The following is a 20960-nucleotide window of genomic DNA, read 5'->3' on the forward strand; positions in this document are numbered from 1 at the left end:
CCCCCACTTGCCGCAACTGGAGAAAGCCCTCGCACAGAAACGAAGACCCAACACAGCCAAAAATAAATAAACAAATAAATATTTTAAAAATAGTGTGGGAAAAAAAAAAAGAAAAAAACTTTCCTTTAAAAAAAAAACAGTAACAATGGACCTCGCCTTAAGAGTGACTGACACCATCATGATCAGTAATTTGAAAATATTTTATATTTACTTTTGATTTCTTTCAAATTTTCTAAGTTGTGTACATGTATAGTAATGTACAAAATGTATTCGTGTAGCAGTACCTATAAATATGGTGCATGCTTGAATAATGGTGCGCATGATCAGAAAAATATGAAGCCCCCTGGTCCATACTACACTACAGCCTCCACACGGGCCTTCTACCTCAAGTCACGCTCCCTTCCCCATGCCCATGCCAGCCCTGGAATGGCTTTCTCCATAACCCAAACCCAAACTGATCACACTCCTGCTTCCTATTAGATCAAAAGAATGAAAGGCAAACTTCTTACTCAATGCAATGGGTCCACCACACCCTGCTTCCCTATTTATGCTCCAACAGCACTGCAGTGTTAAACCCCAGATTGGTGCAGTCCGATGAGTGTACACACAACGGTTCCTGCTGCGCTCTCAACCCTCCATTGTCACATGGTAACTCCTACTGAGCCTCCAAGGCCTGGCTGGGCAGTCACTTCTCTCCAGAGGCCTTTCCTGACATAACCATCTCCCTGCCTGGGTTGTGGGCCCTCCTCTGTGCTTCCATACAAAGTGAGCATCTGAGGACGCTTATATCTATTATATGTTAGCAGCACAGCCTAGGAGTAAAGAAGAGGGACCCTGTACCCAAATGACAAAGTTGAAATATTGGCTCCTACGCCTACTGATTATATGACAAAAGACTCAACCTTACTGTAAAATGGGGTCGTGAAGCATCATGGTTAAGGGCATGGAAACTCAAACCAGGCTGCCTAAGTTTATTTTTTTCCCTTAATTTAGTTTATTTATTTATTTATTTAATCAATTTAATTTTTCTTTTTAATTTTTTAACTTTTATACTGTAGTATAGTTGATTAACAATGTGTTAGTTTCAGGTATACAGCAAAGTGATTCAGTTATACATATACGTGGATCTATTCTTTTTAAAATTCTTTTCCCATTTAGGTTATTACAGAGTATTGAGCAGAGTTCCCTGTGCTATACAGTAGGTCCTTGTTGGTTACCTATTTTAAATATAAGGCTGACTAAGTTTAAATCTGCTGTGCTATTGCTAGCTGAACAACCTTGGGCAAGTCACTCCATGTCTAAGTGCCTAGTTTCCTCACAAGAACAACGGAGATCATAATAGTACCTGTCTTGTAGAGTTATGGTAAAGCATTTAGAATAGTGCCTGGTACCTAGTAAGTAATCAATAAATATCATCCCTGATTAGCATGCATTTGGATCTCACATGGTTTGTAATACAGGGTTGAGGGAATGAATGAGTGAATGGATTGAATTACATTGTACCGGATTAAAAAGAATTTAAGTAAATTGAAATGAATTAAAATTGTGTCCAGGCCTCACTTGTCCAGCACTGAGAGCCCTCTCTGGGCTGGCCCATTAAGCAGTGTAGGGACTTCCCTCCCCAAGTCATCTCCTTGTCCTTCTTTCCACTGCTGAGGGCCCAGGGATGCCTTCCCTTTGCTTCCAGTTAACTAGTTAACATCAATTAGAAACAAGCAAGCACTCAACTAGGCCCAAGCTTCAGCTTTGTCCCAGGGACTTCACTCAAGGAGGCCCTTCCGTTATCATAAACAACATGTTGACCCACTGATATACTTGAAAACTCATCTCAACTTTTAAAAAAAGCAAAAGCCACACCACTGTGGATGTCTGTCTTGTTTAGAGTTGTTCTCATCACAGTCTATGAATATTTTTAGCTGCATATAAAATAACAACCATCCTACATTCCCCTTCAGCCAGAGCTTATGGCTCTGGATTTGCAGGCAGAAAGCAGACTTCCCAGCCCCTAAGTGAGAGGAAAGCTTCCAAAAGGAGGGTGGTACAGAAATGAGAAAAAGAGACCAAAAAAAGGAAACGAAATCCCCCAAACCTGACAGCAACATGAAATGCATTGCTTTTAAGGAGAGAGAAGCGGGGGTGGGGAAGCAGAGAAGCAGAGAATTGTGAAGACCATTTGGCAAAGGGAATTCTAGGAACACAGAAAAGGAGGCCCCTCTCTCTGCCCTGACAAATCAAGGGAGGCTTCATGGAAGAGGTGATGGTGACACCGGTCCTAAAGAAGAGACTGTATTGTTGGCTTGGTCTTTGCGCAGCGAATGGAAGAGGATGAGGGAACCCCTTTCCTCGGAGACTTTGTGGAAAGGAGCCCCTAGGCCCCTGGAGGACCACAGACCTCCTCTTCCCCTGCCCCTGCTATTTGCCTCTGTGACCACCTCCCCTCTGGACACTCACCTCGATAGGTCCTCATGAGCTTCTTCTGTTCCTTTACAGAAGTTTCATAGGAGGTGAAAAAGAAGAAGACGAGAATGAGAGTCACCTCCAGCATAAAGGCCCACAGGGTCAGCGGGCCCCGCACAGACTTTTGGTACTTAGAGCCCATCCTGTGTCTGTCTCTGTGCGGCAGTTCCACCAGCACCGGGCATTACACCTCGGCTCCACACCCACTCGGGGGAGGGATAGGGGAGACACCCGCCCAAGGCCTTATCTCAGGCTGCACGGCTGGCCCTGCTGGCCTGTCTATGGAGTTAACACAGGAGCAGAGGGGCAGTGACAGGGAGGAGGGAAAAAATGCATTTATTCCAACATTAACTGATTCATTCAATCATTCATTGATTTATTCATTCAACAAGTAGTTGCTACATTCCTACTGCAGGCACTGTGCTCAGTTGAAAAGAGGGCATTCGTTCACTCGATCCCCAAACATGAGACTCCTTCTCTACCCCTTACTTCATTTACCTTCACTATATCTTGCAAGAATGGCAAAGAATAGATCAACTCAACGCCTCTATTTTACAAATGGGGAAACTAAAGCTCAGATGGGGCTTTGGATTGGCAAAATTTCTCTTTAAAACCTTACCACATGTCAGAGAGGGCACCAAGTGGGCTCTTAAAAAGGATATATTGAATGAATGAATGAATGAATGAAAGCAAAGAGCATTGCTAAGCCCTGGGGAGGACATAGGACCCACAGAGAACTAACTCCTCAGAGCTACACAGTTGAAATTATTTTTATTTGAAACTGTATTTAAATTGACCTGTTTCTAAATCTCTTAAGGACAGGTGGGAGAAAAGAAAAGAGGCTTGGGTCCAGCTCTAGTAAAACCCTGGTGGGAGTCCTGATCCAGCCAGAGACTAAAATTGTCCCCCATTCTGGTCACCTGCTCACAGAGCATCCCAGGACTCTGCCTGGGGCATGAACACTGCAATGCATTTGAGGATGGTCACCGGCCTTAGCATGACCAACCCACAATGGAGGACAGTCCCCTGGAATAGGATTTAGGGCACCTGAGATCTAGTTCTGACCCTGCAGCTAACTTTTCCTGTGGCCACATCCATTTGCTCAGCAGAAGATCTAATACATAGTAAGCATGGAGAAAGGGAGGGAGGGAGGAATCAAAGTTTTTTAACTTCTGCACTGGCCAGCCACTGGCCACTGAGTATAGACTGAATTTATGGAAGCCCAGAGACTAAAACTTGGCTGGGAGTAGCAGGGAGGCAGATTTTGGCCCAACATGAGTGGATACTTTATTGACCATTCATGGGGTAGTGAGCACCCTGTCACTGGGGGAATGCAAGCAGAAGCTGATGGTTGCTGGTCAGAGACGTCTGGCATGTGATTCATATCTGGATCAAGGGAGATTTTAATCACTTGGTAGAATCTTGACTTTTTGTTTTTAGATGAAGAAACTGAGACCCAGAAGGTCACACCCAAGGTCATACAGTCATTGGCAACAGTCACTTCTTGCTCAGCACAGCTTTATTTACAGAAGGGAGAAAATTGAGAATAACCTAAATGTCCAATAGTAGAAGACTGGTTAAGTAAACTACAGGATACACAATCTGCCACCCATATGATGGTTCTGAACATGGGGGGAAATCCAGAGGAAAATGCTTTTAAGGTTTCTCAAAAACGGCACAGAGGATATATTATTTGGTGAAAAAGGAAATTACACAGCAGTGTGTAAGTATGATCCCACTTTTGTAAAATAATAATGACACAGTATGTTAAGACATGCATAGGAAAAAAAATGCCTGCAAACCACTACCTGGTTACTTTTGCTTTAGGTATTTTCGGGAGCTAAAATTTACTAAGCACTTAGCATGCTAGGTACTGTCCTAGGCACTTTACATGTATGAACTCAGTTAACTAGCCTGTGAGATGGGACTATTAGCCTTTACTACAACAGAGGAAGCTGAGGCACAGAAAGGTTAGGTGGCTCGCCCAAGTTTATGGGACTAGTAAGTAATAGAGCTGGGATTTCAACCCGGGCAGTCTGACTTGTGCACCTGGGTGTTTAACCACTTAACTTTAGCCCAGATAACTTCTAAGTCTTCTTCCACTTCTAAAAGTCTAGGAATGTAGGGTTCTAAGCCTTCTGCTATCTCAACAGTAAATAAGGGAGTAGGTGCCCTGGTCTCTAGAGATTAGCCCTCATGGTCAGCCCTGGTTCTGATTTCTGGTTCTTTTCTGGCCATCAGCACTTCTTATGAGCTGGGTTTCCTTAAAGAGGGACTCCCCTGTGAGGGGGATAAGTGAATGTGACCCCTGTTGGCATGGGTCCTGTACCAGCAGGTTGTAAGCCAGGCAGCCCAGGGAAACCAAATGTCAGGCAGATGAACACCAAAGATTTCCAGTCATTGCCAGCTCCTGTGCCTGGAGCCCCTGATGGTTGTGTTTACCAGCTAGCAAATTCAGTGATGACAGCAGCTGGTTCTCACAGGGGCATCCTAACCCCCTTTGTGTCCTGATCCTGCCTCAGTGAGGGACTGACCGCTTGACAAGAGGGCCAAGCTCCTCAGTGAACAGGAAGGCTTCTTTTATTAAAGGGAGGGGACCCCCCACAGGTGGCCTCTCCCAGAGGACTGGTCAAATGGGGAGTTTTCTGTCTTCCTCTCTAACTCTTGCAAAAGACCCCTGTTTTCTGATGACAGTTCCAGATAGTCTGACTTCAAATCTTCAAGGCAGGGCCCCTAGTACAAAAAAGCACAGGCGATCTAGGCCAGAAATGTCATAAAGCAAATCAAATGTTAATTGTTGACTCTAGGTGGGAGGTGCATGGCTTTTCACTGAACATTTCTTTCAACATTTTTGGTATATGTTTGAAATTTTTCGTAACAAAATGTTGGGGGGAAAAGGTTCTGTGTGCACCTGCCACTCCCTATGCCAAAAGCACCCCTCCCCCCAGGTATCTGCATGCTCCCGCCCTCGCTGACTCAGATCCAAGCAACAGGAGACCAGGGACTTTTGACTGTTGTATCCTCAGCACCTGATGCTTAGTCTATAGTAGGTGCTCAATAAATATCTGTTGACTGAATAACAGCTGCCATTTCTGGAATGCCAAGCACTGGACCCAGCATTTTGCATACATTATTTCATCTACTCTTCCCCTCAAGCCTGTGAGTACAGGCATCACCACTCTCATTTTACAGATGAGAAAACTACGGCTCAGAGAGGTGATGTGAGCGCCCAAAGTCACAAAGCTAATAAACAGCAGAGTCGGAACCCAACCCACATCCATCTGATGCCATGGCTTGTGCTGTTAACTACTTTGCAATTCTGCCTTCCATTAACTAAACAACTCACAGTCTCAATTTCCTTATGAGTCAAATAAGATGAGCTGCTTTGCTTTCCTCACAGAGTTATTATAAATGTGAGACTATGTAAGCATGCTTGGCAACCTGGGTTTTGGAAATGAAGGTGAGCAAGTGGTGCCATGACTGTGGCCTCCTGTTCTGAGTGACCAGGCTTCCTCCGGGTGTGATGAATCAAGTCAGAGAGACTGCAGCTTTCACATGTAATCATGCGTTTTCTGTAAAAAACAGGACTCTGTGAGAATACTCACCACGCCCTCCTCACCTGAGTCAAGTATTGTAAAACTCAGTCATGAGCAGTGACCAAGGAGGTAGGTAGGCCCTCCATCTCCTCTCTGGAAGCTTGTCCACACCAAGGGTGTGATCCTGCTCTGGGCATGCCTGGTTAAAGTGTGGCTACGTCAATAATTTATTCATTTAACAAACATGAGCTCTGGAGTCAGGCAACATGGGTTCAAATCCTAGCTCTGCAAATTATTAGCTGTGTGACCTTCGGTAAGACTACCAATATCTCTGAGTCTGTTTCTTTACCTGTAAAGTGGAGAAAATCAGGGTCAATCTCACAGGGTGGTTGTGAAGATTAAATGAGGTAATGCACATGAAGTGTCACATGTGTAGAAAACACTCCATAAATGTTAGCATTATTATTATGGCACAAGCTTGGCATGTTTACCACAGAAAACTTCAAAAATGCAAAGGTGCATAAAGCTTACATAAAGCACCCATGATTTCATCATCTCCCCAAACCAGCTCTACTTCTTTGTGTATATATCCTTTCAGATTTTTTTCTATTCATGTGAATTTATGCCTTGTTTCTTCCCCTACGAAAAAGGGATTATATAGCAAATGTTTAGTAACTTGCTTTTTTCATGAACAGAATATCATAAGCGGTTTCCAAGCCAGGAAAAATCTTTCTATAACACTATCATGGTGGATAAGAGCCCAGGCTCTGACACCAGACTGCCTGGGTTTGAATCCTAGCTCTATCACTTACTGTGTGACCTTAGGCAAATGACTTAACTTCTCTGTGCCACAGTTTTCTTGTCTTCTTTTTTTTTTTAATAAATTTATTTATTTATTTATTTATTTTTGGCTGTGTTGGGTCTTCGTTGCTGTGTGCGGGCTTTCTCTAGTTGCAGCGAGCGGGGGCCACTCCTCGTTGCGGTGCGTGGGCTTCTCACTGTCGTGGCTTCTCTTGTTGCAGAGCATGGGCTCTAGGCACATGGGCTTCAGTAGTTGTGGCATGTGGGCTCAGGAGTTGTGGCTTGCGGGCTCTAGAGCTCAGGCTCAGTAGTTGTGTGTGTCACAGTTTTCTCATCTGTAATATGGCACCAGTAGTAATCTCTTTGTCATAGGATTGTTGTGAGGATCAGATCAAAATGCATATGATCCTTAGAGGAGTGCCTGCACATAGTTAAGTGCTATGTGTCATCATTCTCCATGGCACACTGATTTCCACAGTAAGGATGTGTGATCATTTGTTTGACCAGCCCCCTTTGTGGGATATCTGGGCTATTTCTAAACTGTTTCTGTTCTAAACATACTATGAACATCATTCATTAACAGGGTTCTCTGGGGGATACAGACACACGTATAGGAGGTGGCCATCCAATGTCTGGATTTTTCCGTGACTCACGTGGGACAAGAACAAAGCTCAAGGCAGCTGGGCCAGCCGTGCCTGGCGGGTTTGAGGGGATCGAAGCTGCTGAAAGAGGTGGGTATGCAATTTCCTCATATGTGAAATAGGGTGTGATGATCTCTCTCCAGGCTATTCTGAGCTATTTTGAGCTCAGTTGAAGCTCACATGCCAATCCCAACCCCTTGGCCATCAGAAAGTCCCAGGAGAAGAGGAGGAACAGCCTTGAATTCCTGTCTGGCCCTTGGTCTTTTGAATGAGAGCAAATAATTTCCTCTTCCCTGTCTTACTCATCTGTAAAATGGCCACTGCTGATCTCCCCTGCTTCCTGATTGGTGGTGGCAGTGTGGGGAACTGGGGAGCTCTGTGTCAGGCCTCATCTCAGCCCAGTTCTGTGCCCTTAGGATCCCAAAGGGTCCTTTCAGGTTGCAGAGGGGAAAGGCTGCAACTTGGCTAGAGCCAAAGGGGTTTGGGCTATGGTTGGTCCGGAAAATACAGGGTCCAGCTGGGACAGGAGGTGTGAGAGGAAGGGAATGGAGAAGGGCAGACTTACTGTGGCCTGTCCTAGGGCTCTTGACAAGGAGGCCTTTCCCATCATCCCACTCCAGCCAATCATCAGATCAACAATCCTTACCATCAAGAGCCATGTACAGGCACCAGAGCATCAAGGCTTCATATTGCTCAGCTTGTGACTCAAGCCAAATTCCTTTACCATACCAACTGCATGACCTTGTTTTCTCTGAGCCTCGGTTTTCTCATCTGTAAAATGGAGCTAACATGTTCTGCTTCTAAACATAGGGCTTGAAGTGTCTCCAGAGGTGATCTTGGCACAGGGTGGGCGGGTGACTCAACTCTGGACACCAGTGAGTTGACATCTGAATTGCGACTGGAACCCAGACCTCCAGATTGCATCATCTTGGGCCAACCCTGGGATCCTCTCTGCCCTTCCTCTGCTCTCAGATAGTCCGTTGCCCAATAGTAACTCCCAGCCACACACTCCAGTAACACCCAGCCACTCCACACTTCTCCACAGCATGGAATGCCCTTGTCAGGAACCTATTTGATTGCAGGCTAGACAGTGAGCTCCAGAAAGCTGGCATGTGTCCTCAGTGCCTCTCTCATCTTTTCTCTGGATTATTCACCTACCCATTCTGCAGTGTGCCGTGGCACTGTCCTAGACGACAGGGACCCAGTGAGGAGTGGAAAAGACCACAGATATGGCCCCTAACCTCACAGAGTTGACTGTCTTAGTCCCTGGCCCAGGTAATCTGGAACCTTGCAGTCATGGAGAGGAGGGCTATTCAGGTCGACGAACCCCATGGAGTCTGGAGCCATGACCTCACCATGTACCTATGCCTTTCAGCCTCCAGTCATACTGATTTAGGTTCTGCCTGTATCCTTCTCCATGAACCAACCTGCCCTGGCAACTGAAGTCTTTTTCTGTGGTTCCAAGCAGAGCATTTCACAGTGATGGGCAGCCTTGGTGAAACTTTGAGCTCACAGAGTATGTTATCCTTGGCTGCCCGGTGACACTTTATCAACGTGCTGGAGGAGAGGTGAAGGATGAAAAACAAGTATACTGTTAACAGAAATGACTTGCTGTTACCTACTGCATACCTGGCCCTGAGAGTTCATCATCTGGTAAGCCTTCAAACAAACCTGAGTGAAAAGAGAGGCTCTGAGACATTCAGTAACTTGCCCAAGCTAGTAAGTGGCCAAGCTGGAATTTCAATCCTGGTCTGAAAAAGCAGGTATTCTTGCCATTTTTCTAAACTGCATCTCTACAGGGTATGAATCCAGTCCCCAAGAAGCTTTTCATCTAGGTGGATGGACAAGCCTCACCCAAGAAACCACTAGTTAGAAACAATACTGACAGAGATGCTCTCTGTAGGAGTAAAGGCAGGAAGGAGGGAAGATAAGGTTGTACTAATGGGTTTGAGGACAGTGAGTAGATAAGGCTTGCTTGCCTGAGGAGGCCTGGAAAATAGGGGTGGGTCCCCATTGTGACCATCTTTGGATGCCATAATAAAGAGAATGGGTTTTCTCTTTCAGGCACTGGGTGATCCTTGAAGATTTGTGACAGTATAAAGTAAAAGAGCAGCAGTTGAGGATGATGCATTTGGTGTAAATTACAAGTTCCTTCTTGGGGCGGGTTTTTATTTCAGGGGGTGATCACAGGGCAGGGAGAGGTCCACGCATCCCAGGACAAAACAAGACGGCATCTGCTTCCTGTAAGTTTTTAAAATGTGCTGTAGGACCATCTAACTGTCCCACTGTTGGTGAGTGGTTAAGTTGGTACAGCCACTTGACAGGAGATTTTGCAATCATCAGAAATATTTAGGAAGGGTGCATTAATTATAGCATGTAAAAGTACTTGTTAGCCAAAGAACAGAATACAAAATTGAATATCTAATATGATCACTATTCTGCTTAATAATAAAAACAACAGTAATAGTAATAATATATCATCCATGGGGGAAAACTGGAAAGAAAGGGAAAAATACAGAATGCTAACAGTAGTTGTGTTAAGGTGATGAGACCCATGGGTGTTCCCCCCAACCCATTTCCCCAGTTTTCTTTAATGACATGCATTCCTCTTTTCGACATACATTCATCTTTTTCTTACTCTTAAAAAATTTTTTTGTTGTCTTTTCTAATTGTTATTTTGCCATACCTACTTTGCAGGGGTAAATGAACAAATAGATGCAGAGCACCTAGCACGGTTCTTGGCACAAAATCGGGGCTCTAGGAATGTTAGGTGAGAAGGGTCGCTGGCCTGACATCCCCGCAGCTCCAGACCTCCGCCCGGGGGCAGAGACGCTCCCGAAGCCGACGCTCGCCGGGTCCAGCAGGCGCGGTGCCCGCAAAACCCGCCGCCTTGCCCGCCCTGCGTACGTGGAGCCCGGGCCGCACCGCCCCACACACCCCCTGCAACCTCGCGCGATGTCGCGCGCACCCACGGCCCCGCCCCCTGTGACACCACCTCCAGGAGGCAGGACTGCAGCGGCCCCGCCCCGCGCCTCCTCCGATAGGCCGCCGCGCTGTCACCACGTCGCGGGAAGCTGGCAGGGTGTGTGTGTGTGTGCGCGCGCGGTTTGCTTTGTCATTCGTACCCCCGTCGCTGGCAGGCGCGGCCGGCTTGATCGAGCATTCCAGACTCCGCAGGAAAGGCCCCCGGCGCCTCCCGGATGAGAAGGGTGCTGTGAGCCCCTTACATAATGATGCGACTGACTGGAGCACAGTTCAGCCCAGATACGCACATGCCGCAAACCCAGGCCTCGCGATTTCATAGGGTGCTAGTGATAGCCTACAATGAAAACAGTACCGTATGCTCTAATGTGGATTATAATACAATGAAATGCAATCCAGTAATAATGAAATGTTCCTTCGCAACAAGGCATAATATAGGATGTTATATTTATAGGGCCTATTTATAAGCCTCTATTTAAGTCTTTTCTGATAGGCTCGGACTCGGGCCCAGACACCGTAATGATTGGCGCACTCTTCTGTCCTTCAAAGAGGCGGGTTCTAGAGTCCGTTTTGCCACAGCGGGCCCTGGGATTGGCCGGCAGCGGCATAGAGGCGCCTTCGATTGGCCCCGAAGGCCGTCCGTCGGAGCGGAGGAGGCGGGGCAGGCGGCTGGCTGGTGCTGGGGCGGGCGGGCCCCGGAATTGTCATTTCTTTGTTTCCGAAGGCGGAGGAAGCGCTGAGCCCACACCTCCTCGTCCCACCCCCTCCCCCCGGGTGCTGGCTCCATGTCTGTGTGACCGGCCCCAGGGGTAGAGTCCAGGCCCGACGCGGGGCGGGCCGGCGGCGGCGGCGGCTGAGGTGAGAGGCGGCGGCGGCGCGGGCACCCGGCCCCCCAGCGGGAGGATGAAGCGGCGGAACGCCGACTGCAGTAAGCTCCGCCGCCCCCTAAAGCGGAACCGGATCACCGAGGGCATCTACGGCAGGTGAGCGGCGGCGCCCCCGCCTCCGCCGGCGCGGGCCCCGCGGCCCCCGGCCGTCTCTGGAGGGGCCGAGCCCCGTTATGTAACCCCGACTAGGCCTCACGCCCTTGCCGGGGGCTCCCCGGAGGAGCGCTGCCCATGGGGCCCCGGGCGGCCCGCCGGGGTCCGCCCCGAGGGCGCGGGGCGTGGCGAGGGCCGCCGGCCGGGCTGGGAGGGCGCGGCGGGCGCGGGCTGAGGGAGCCGCCGCGCCGCCGTTGGGACTGTCCGGGCCCCGCCGAGGGGGAGGGGCGGTGACCCCCTCCCCATCCGCGCCGCCGGGCCCTCGGGGCTGCTCTAGGGGCTGACGGGCCTCCGCTGGTCCCCCAGCCCGCTCCGGCCCGGGAGTCGCCGGCCTGAGTCGGGAGGCGCGTAGACCATATGCACTGGTGCGGGGGAAGGCTGACAAAGTTGGGAGCAGACAGTGGCCCCGCGGTCCCTCTGCGGACTGGGCAGGTGGCCACGTTGCCCCCTTTCGCCTTTTACTTCTCTTATGGGATCTCAAACTTGGCACCGAGGGCTGAAGCCGATACCCCCAAATCATGGCCTGTGGCCCCGCTCCAGACTCAGAAGGAGTGATGATCATTTTCTCAGCAGCATTATTTTGACAATTCCAAGCAGATAGTTTTCTTCGACCCCTTTAAAAAGGATTTTCTCCAAACTCGCGTGGTTTGTTGTTGTTGTTTTTAGTTTGTTTTAATCCTCCAAAAACAAAGTAGTGTCCCTTTAAATAGAAATTGAATTCAGGACTGAGGGGTAGAAGGACAACAGGTTCATGGGGCAACTTAGTGAGAATCCCAGCTTCCCTAAGCAACATTTGTGTAGGACTGTTATTTTCTGGTTCTCACAATGTTAATTCTGAATGGTACCTGCCTTGATAAAGAAATGATTTCAGAGGAGAAGTAATTAGTTTACAAAGGAGAATTCTCAGGATGTGCCTATAAGCTTAATTGAGTCCTGGTAGTGTTTTACAGTTTAGCTCTTCTAGCTGTGGGACTTAGAGAAATATGTGAGGTAGCTGATAACACCCAAGTTGCCTTAGCATAGCTGTACACCTTGCACATGCTACTGTTTACACATTTAGAATGATTCCTTTCCACAAGCAGCTGACCGATGTAAACATTGGGTGTTTTTTTTATTTCAAGCTTAAAAGGGTTAAGAAGTCAGTTGAAGTAAAAAGTTTTTAGATATATCCTTATGTAATGAGCCATAGATCATAGGAAGAGTTCATTCATTACACAAATATATGTACTATGTGCCAGGCCCTGTTCTAGCTAGTAAGGGTGCAGCAGTGAGTAAAACAGGCCAAAATCCATGCTGAATTAATCAAACCTGGCCATTTAAACTAAAACTGTAAAAGCAAAAACCATTTTTCCTACAGATTTAATGGGTGGGGGAAAGTTCCCTTCAAGTTACACACACTATAATTCTTGAATAAAGGAAGGGTTTTCCCCCTGACTATTGAAAAAGATATGAACAATTTAATATTAATAGTGACACAAGAATAGAAAAAGCGTATTAAACAGAGTTGGTAAAGCAAGGACAACCGTGCCATTTGAATGGCTGCTATTTACAGTAACATATGATGATGTGCTTCTGTTTATAGTGAGAAGATTGGGAATCCCATATTGTTTACATGTTTTCTGTTGTATTTCAACTTCTCTGGTATTTGAACAAATATGCCCAGTTTAGTACCTGCCCCATAGTAACCACTCAATCAGTGTGCATCAATGTGAAGAAGTGAATTTATTGTCTAATGAAGGTCTATTATTTTACTGATGAACTTTTGGAATTTGAATTTTCTTACCCTAAAGGTTAATAGTAAATGCCCTATGCAAGTTATTCAGAGTTTCATCTGTAAAAGTTTAAAAAACCAACAGTACTTCAGCTCTCAAATATATTTACTCTTCTCTATTTGGCATTCTTTAAGTTAAAAGTTAATAAAAAACTTAAATATATTTCTACTCTCTTTTCTCTTGGAGCATCATATATCACATGAGCGTTTCAATTCACTTATCTGTTTCTTAGTTTATATTATGGAGTATTATATTATGGAGTATTATGGTCTGAAGAACAAGACCATAGTGTTGGGGTTTTTTTTTTGCAATTTTGTTTTTAAAAAGATATAGAAAATTTCCAGTTATTTCTAAAGCAGACAGAATGAGTGGGCTAGTTACAAATTAGGTGTCTGAGGATTTGTGAGTATCAAATTTCTGTTAATCATCACATTTAAGTCTACACTAAATTGTTTTTCACACCATTGCCCATTTTGTTTCTCAATGTCTGGCCAATTTTTGTCTCACTAAATAGAGAGCTTTGTTTTTTTCTCAGGCTCTGTTGACAGTTTTGATAACTACTACCTACTGTTTCACAGCATAACTTTTCATGGACTTATTATTTTCATGTTCTCAGTCTGCACAGCTCTCTGAGCTTGGCGTAGCAAGGAGGCAGCTGTGGTGAAGAGAGCGCTGGACTGGGAGCGTCAGGAGACCTCGGTTCAGGCTCAGTGTCCCAGCTCTGCCATGTGGGATAGGCAGGGCATCCACCGCTCTGAGCCCCTGTTCTCTCACCTGTCGAGTGAGTTTTGAGGACTGAGAGAAATAATGTACAGTTTGTGAAACTCTGTAAATTCTATCATGCAAACATTATTTAGCATGTAGTTGTTATCGCAGTTTACCATATTTGTTTTATTTTTAAGGAGTCAGGAAAGACCATAAGGTTTGGTACAACTATCAAACAAAAGTTGAGTAGTCAAAACAAGGGGTCAGTTTCTGCTTGGTCTTGCTGAAAAAAAATCCTGTTGCTGAGATGCTTTTAATCATGGGCTCCAATCCAGCAACTGTGACTGAGGTGATTGTCAAATGATATCATTATTGTCATTATAATGGCTGTGGTAGAATTCTGTTTCAGGGGCAAGGTAGATGGAAAATGGATTTTAACATTATGTTAATATTACCTACATGTATATATATGCCCGTCATTTGAAAACTGAAATGTATAGAAATACGTTATTCTGGTCAAGTTAGTAATCAAAAATAAGAGAAAGGAAATAGGAATGGTGATTATTTTCTTTTATATTATTATGAGCTAAAATCAATGTCATTTTCAAAAAATCTGAGCCAGTATAGAGCCTGACAGAGAATAGGAATTCAGTCCTCAGTAAATGTTGAGCAAGTGAATTAGTAAATAAATGAATATAAGCCAATCCATTCTATTCATTTAAGAACCTGCGTTGTTTTGGTAATTATGGAGGATACAAGATAAGACATGGTTCCTTGTCTTCCAGGAGTTTACAGTCTAGGAGGCCATAATAATGCCCTCTTAAATTTGTACAGTGGTTTTGAGGTTCCAAAGAACTTTGAGTTCTGTTCAAGTAAAAATATTTTAGTTGAATTAAATTTTCGCTTGCTGTTTTAGTGGTTCACCTGATGGATTAACAATTTTGCCCTGTACTATTTTATGATGAAGTACACAGTTGCCACTATGTGAGGGAATATGTATTTTCTAACTGAAATGAAATAGATATGAAAGTACTTTGGAAATTATGAAAAAAAGTTATTAATAAGAGAAAGTAAAATGAATAACTCTACCTAACTGTAACATTTCAGAGGTCCTCGGGTTTTAGGGCAGTGACTCTCTCCCTGTGTCTGCCTTCACACACGCACCAGACGCTCCCAAAAGTAATATCTCATTACTCCATGCACTGATTCTCCAGGTGAAGTGGGGTTGGAGTGCTATGTAGATTTTAAAAAGCTTAAGGGAATTCCGGGTGGTTCATTCACCTTTCATCTTGCCAGGCTCCCTACTCCCCTCTGAGAATTAATGATTTTATAGTAGGAAGATGAGGAGATAAGGTGTGGTGAGTAGAAGACAGAGGCAGACACATTTATGTTTAAAGTCTCTGCAGTTAAAATTGTTCCTTACCCAAGTAAGTAATATAAGAATTTTAAGTAAGGCAGGTGTTTTAAGCTTCAGGAAATTATTTTATAGCTTTGTTACTGGTGGTTGAAGGAAGCACTCCTTCACTGGTGGATTTATGGATACTTCCTGTCATGGTGTGCTGGGTTCTCCTTGTAGTATGTTGCCTGAAGTTTAAGCAGTGTAGTACTGTACCTGACTTTTACATTTTAGGACTCGGGACTTCCTGGTATATACAGTACCTTTTCCCATCCTTATTTCAGAGAGGAGTTTTCTGGCCTTTGACTTTCTAAATGGTCGAAGTTTACATACTTCTCAGCTTCCTAATTTCCTTTTTCAGACCCTTGTCTAAATAATCTGATCTCCAGAGATTTCACTTCTCTGCTTTTCCTGCCCACCTTAATGATGTTTCCTAAGCCTGGTTTTAGACTCCTTTGGGCTATGCTTACTAAAGCCACTGGAGGCTGGCATGACCCTTGGCTGCCTTGAGTGTACATGTGTTCTGCAACTGAAACCCCAGATACCAGTGTTGCAACCTCACAGCCTAAAAGCATTTTGGTAATCTTGGTAGGCCTTAACTTCAACTATGCTGGACTTGACATAAAAGTGATAAATGCAATATTGTTTTAGAGGGGTATTGGGGAGGGGGGTAAGTACAATGGAGAAATTAGAAATTGAAATGTTTTCACTCACCTCTAGTGAGGTGTTCAGCTAAACCCTTGTATTTGTAGTTTCTGTGAAATACATTGAAACAAATCTGCCACACTGGAATTTTGTACTTAATTTTTGCTAGTAGTATATACTACCTTAAAAAAAAAAGTCCTTTCCTCCAGTTTTCATTTATGATTCTTCTCGTCTGAGCATTCTTGGCAGTTTCATTTCATTAGATGTTTTGAAAATCCCTTTAAGTTGCTGCTGTGTGTTGAGGCAGGGAAAGGAGGGAATGTGATCTATTCCAGATTATTGGCTTAAAAACTTCCTGTTTTGTTAATGATACTCTCCTTTTTCTTCACATTGATACCTCGTGGCTTTTCTTGAACCTCACTAGATTTGGAGACTGATTTTAATGGTAGACTTAATAGCTTATTATTTTCACTTTCTTGCTATATACCTATATATTGTAGACCCAATCCATGTTCTGTAAGCACTTTTATTTCCAGAGTCTTTTTCTTTGGCCATTTCTCCCAGATTTCCTCCATATTAACCCTTTGGGGTTTTATGTGTATGTATGTATGTGTGTTTTGTTTTGTCATTTTCTAGGCTACCATCCAGATGATATACTTAAGGGGCTATAACGAGATATAACACGTATCTTGTGGAGTCTGGAGGGTCAGATAGAAATTTTATAAACTTAGTTGAGATCAAAGTGAAATACTATAATTGGATTACTTTTCTTCATGAAATTTAGTGTGCTCTTCAAATATAGTTTTTACTTTATTCTCTAGGCTTCCCAGATTTGGGTGTAATTATTTTACTTGGATAGTTTTCAAGAAATAAGTCCAGAAGAAAAATAAGTTCTCTGCTCAACAAGCTGCATAAGTAGAATGGTACTTACCAACAGTAGAAACACATATCCTCTGCTGGACTTTTTTTTTTCCCCATCGTGGATTTCTTCAAATACCCGAGGAGTGACTATTTCCTCAAGGTCTCTCACCTTCAGGCATATGCATTCTGGTAATGGAAACTTTAAAAAATGTAATCAGCTGTTAAAGTATATTCTTTGAGGCTTTCTATCTTTACTTTGGCATTTAATTTAACTGACATCAAATTGGCCTCAGCTCATCAACCTTCTCAGATGCCTGTCATCCCCAGACTTTGAAGCCCCTTCATAGCACTGGCTTTCATTCCTTTGTATTTTTTCCTCTGCTGCCCTTAAGGATGATATGCTCACATTGACTCACGGGGTTATAACATCAGAAGTAATTTATCCCTCACCCCATCTCCTCTGTTGCCATTTCTGTTTTACAGGTTTTGCATTTAGTGGATTGAAATGGTGCACCTAGTCCACTTCAGGTCTATCCATAGAGATCACTGACTCATTAAGGCTGTTTGGGATCTGTTTCCTACCCAGAACAGGGGAGGTGGCTAGAAATAATCTCGTTCTGTTTTTAAATTATATTATTACTTTGCTCATCTTCAAAACACTTTTAAAAACCAAATAAGCTGCTCAGTACTAAAGTCAGTACTTTGCCATCTTGTAGTGAGGTCACGAGCTCTGGAGAAAATGGGGGCCATGTTCATGGTCAAACAAAAACTCCTGTCTCAGATGAGAGAAATACTAAGGCTGGAGTCTTCTGTCTCAGGTGTAATAAGTATTATTTTCTTGTCTTTTTCTAGACTTGACAAACTATACCTCATGGTTCATTGTGTTTTTGGCTTTTTAAAAAATGAGTTGTCTTTTTATTTTTAAATTACATGTTTCTCTTTTACAATGACCATTCTATGAGTATGAATATTGTTGGAAAGCAGTCTTAAATTGTCCCATCTTTTGTGCCATAGCTATTTCTGTAAAGAGCATTTGACTTTTTAACGTCTTTTTCTGCAGAGCTTCATAGTGTGTTTACAAATTCATAGTTTATGAATTAAGGTACTGAGTGTTTATTCTTTCATAAAGCACATCTGCTCATTTTTTTAGAACTTGGTTCTCTTGGAGAATTAAAGAATTATGTAACTTGGGGGCTTCCCTGGTGGCGCAGTGGTTAAGAATCCACCTGCCAATGCAGGGGACACGGGTTCTGTCCCTGGTCTGGGAAGATCCCACATGCTGCAGAGCAACTAAGCCCGAGCACCGCGACTACTGAGCCTGAGCTCTAGAGCCCACAAGCCACAGCTACTGAAGCCCACGTGCCTAGAGCACGTGCTCTGCAACAAGAGAAGCCATCGCAATGAGAAGCCCGCGCACCACAACGAAGAGTAGCCCCTGCTCACCACAGCTAGAGAAAGCCCGTGCGCAGCAACAAGGACCCAACGCAGCCAAAAATAAAATTAAATAAATAAATAAATAAATAAATTTATTTTAAAAAAAGAATTATGTAACTTGAATATGTATACACAAAGGGATATAAAGATGGGAAATAATATTTATCAAACATTTAGTAAGAGATGAGAAAGTCCAATGTGATGGATAAGCATATGGGCTTTAACATCATATGAACTTGTGTTCAATTAATGTCCCCGACACTAGTTATTTGATCTTGAACAAGTCATCTACCTGCTTTAACCCTCAGTTTTCTCATCTGTAAAATGAAGATAGTAAATAATATTACCTACTTTATAGGATTGTTATAAGGATAATTGAGATAAGTCACATAAAATACTTAACATAGTGCCTGACACAGAGCTGCTCAAAAAGTTGTTTGCTGTTACTATTATAATTTTACCTTCATTCTCTTATTTAGTTCCAGTAAGGATATTAGCTTCAGTTTCACAGGTGAGGAAACTGAGATTACAGGAGGTTTCACCACTTGATAGAGACCTCTATCTGCCTTACCCCAAAGTCTGTCCTCTTTTTGTTTTACTTTTTGTGCTACTTCACCCTTTCTGAACGGTGTTTATGTGTAATAACTCTTATGGTCCTCTCAAACTCTCTACTACATGAAGGACAGGTGTCATTATCTTTATTTTTCAGGTGAAGCAACAGGTACCAGGAGTGTCTTGTGCAAGGCCATTAATCTTTTTTCCTTCACAAAATGAGAATCTCTTTTCCATTAAATAATCCAATATAGGTGTGACAACGATGCAAAATGTGATTCTGGACTGGGATTGATTGATCAATGGATCAGTCTATCTATCTGTTGCTATAAAGGACATTAGTGAGTTCATTACTGAAATTTGAATAACTTCTGTAGATCAGATAATAGTACTGTATCAGTGTTAATTTCCTGATTTTGATAATTGTGCTGTGGTTATATAAGAAAATATTCTTGTTTTCAAGAAATTAGGGAGTAAGGGAACATTATGTCTGCAAATTATTTTCAAATAGTTCAGGAAAAAAACTATGTATACATATATAGGGGGAGAATGATAGAAACTTGAGAAAATGTTTTATCATTTGTGAAATCTGGGTGGAAAGATATAAGGGAGTTCTTTGTATTATTTTGGCAGCTTTTCTGTAAGTCTAAAACTATTTCAAAATGAAGAGTTAAGAAAATAAAAGTAATACGTGCTTGTTATAAAAAATTAAAGCAGTATGACAATGTGTAAGTATAACATAAAAGAGCTTAGTCCTCTTGCTCTGGAATGAGCACTGTTAGATAATTTATAAGTATGGTTTCTTCTTTGATCCATATAAACAAACATATATATTTCTTTCTTAACAAAAATAGAATTCTGTTTTACACAAAAGTTTCTTGGTTTTTCTCCTTGTTTAATCTTGTGTCCATTTCTTTACATAGAAATTTATTTATAATTTTTTAGCAGCAACACAGCAGTGCATGTAGAATTCACTCTGTTCTCTGCAGTCTCCTGACTCCCATTCCTGTGCTCTTTCAACAGTGTCCTGCAGCCTGTTAGTTCCCTGTTCCTCAGGTTTCTTTCCTATAAAATGATAATAACTGCCTTTCTTATGTCATAGTTGTAAGGATAAAATGAGATAATATGAAAGCTTTTGGAAGAGTTACACAAGTGCGATATAAACATAAGGTATGATTAGGTAGATGATTATTACTATTAAAGATATGAAGCATAATACTTGATTCGTTTATAAAATGAATTTCTAATGCTTGTACAATGTTAACACAATTTTTTAGGGCCTGTGGATTGTCTTCTTTCTCCTGATGTCTTCTTTACCTCTTTTAATCCCAAACCCCATAGAGTCCGCACTATTAACAGTGTTTTTGAAGCAGAAATTCTAAAACTTTAAACTTTCCAGTTGCATTAGGTTACACTACTTGTTCCTGATATCTTAATAGTCATATAGTACTTTAGAAAACTACTACACAACACAATTCTTAAAAGCTTTTTTAGTGATTTCCATTCTAGGGTTTTTTTCTTTTTAAATTGGACATACTTCACACTGTTAGATTTGTCATTCCAGTGGCTGTGTATGTATATAAGTATGAGTGTGTGTGTGTGTGTGTGTGTGTGTGTGTGTGTGTGTGTGTGTGAGTGATTGACTCTAGAATGGTTTTCTTTGCAGTCTGCAGGAGGCCCAGAATAGAAAAGAAAAGTACAGAACAGCTTAGGTCTTCTCACGCTGCTCCCCTTTTCTGGATTTTACACAAGGATGTGGTTGCAGAACGTGGCAGTGGTTCTAGTCTTGAGGCTCATGCACAACTTTCTGTAGACCACTGTTCCTCAAATTTTTTGTCTTGGGACCACTTTATACTCTTAAAAGTGATTGAGAATCCCAAAGAGCTTTGGTTTGTATGGGTTATATCTAAAAATTTTTACTGGATTAGAAATTAAGACAAAAATTTTAAATAATTACTAGTTCATATAAAAATAACAATAATAAATGCATGAGAAGAGTGGTGTGGTTTTACATTTTTGCAGGTTTCTTTAATGTTAGGCTCAATAGAAGATACTTTGAGGACCCCCACAGTAGTCAGAACCAGTGGCAGGTAGGCTAAATGGAGTGATAGTCTGGCATGAAGAGCAAGGCTGATAAG

The 20960-nt window shown here is 43.2% G+C and overlaps 2 protein-coding genes across 3 annotated transcripts in view; one reads left to right on the forward strand and one right to left on the reverse strand.

Annotated features, from left to right (window-relative positions):
• RHCE (Rh blood group CcEe antigens) overlaps positions 1 to 2599 on the reverse strand; it is a 36033-nt gene extending 33434 nt beyond the window's left edge. For both annotated transcript variants that reach the window (XM_059895779.1, XM_059895772.1), the window contains exon 1: positions 2452 to 2599. In XM_059895779.1, coding sequence (XP_059751762.1) covers positions 2452 to 2599 — 148 coding nt within the window. The remainder of the gene's footprint in view (positions 1 to 2451) is intronic.
• Positions 2600 to 11121: 8522 nt separating this feature from the next.
• Positions 11122 to 20960, forward strand: part of MACO1 (macoilin 1) — a 56581-nt gene continuing 46742 nt past the window's right edge. The window contains exon 1 of the mRNA XM_059915981.1: positions 11122 to 11400. Coding sequence (XP_059771964.1) covers positions 11321 to 11400 — 80 coding nt within the window. The 5' untranslated portion in view covers positions 11122 to 11320. The remainder of the gene's footprint in view (positions 11401 to 20960) is intronic.

Source organism: Balaenoptera ricei, chromosome 1 (assembly GCF_028023285.1).
Source record: "Balaenoptera ricei isolate mBalRic1 chromosome 1, mBalRic1.hap2, whole genome shotgun sequence".
Classification (NCBI taxonomy): domain Eukaryota; kingdom Metazoa; phylum Chordata; class Mammalia; order Artiodactyla; family Balaenopteridae; genus Balaenoptera; species Balaenoptera ricei.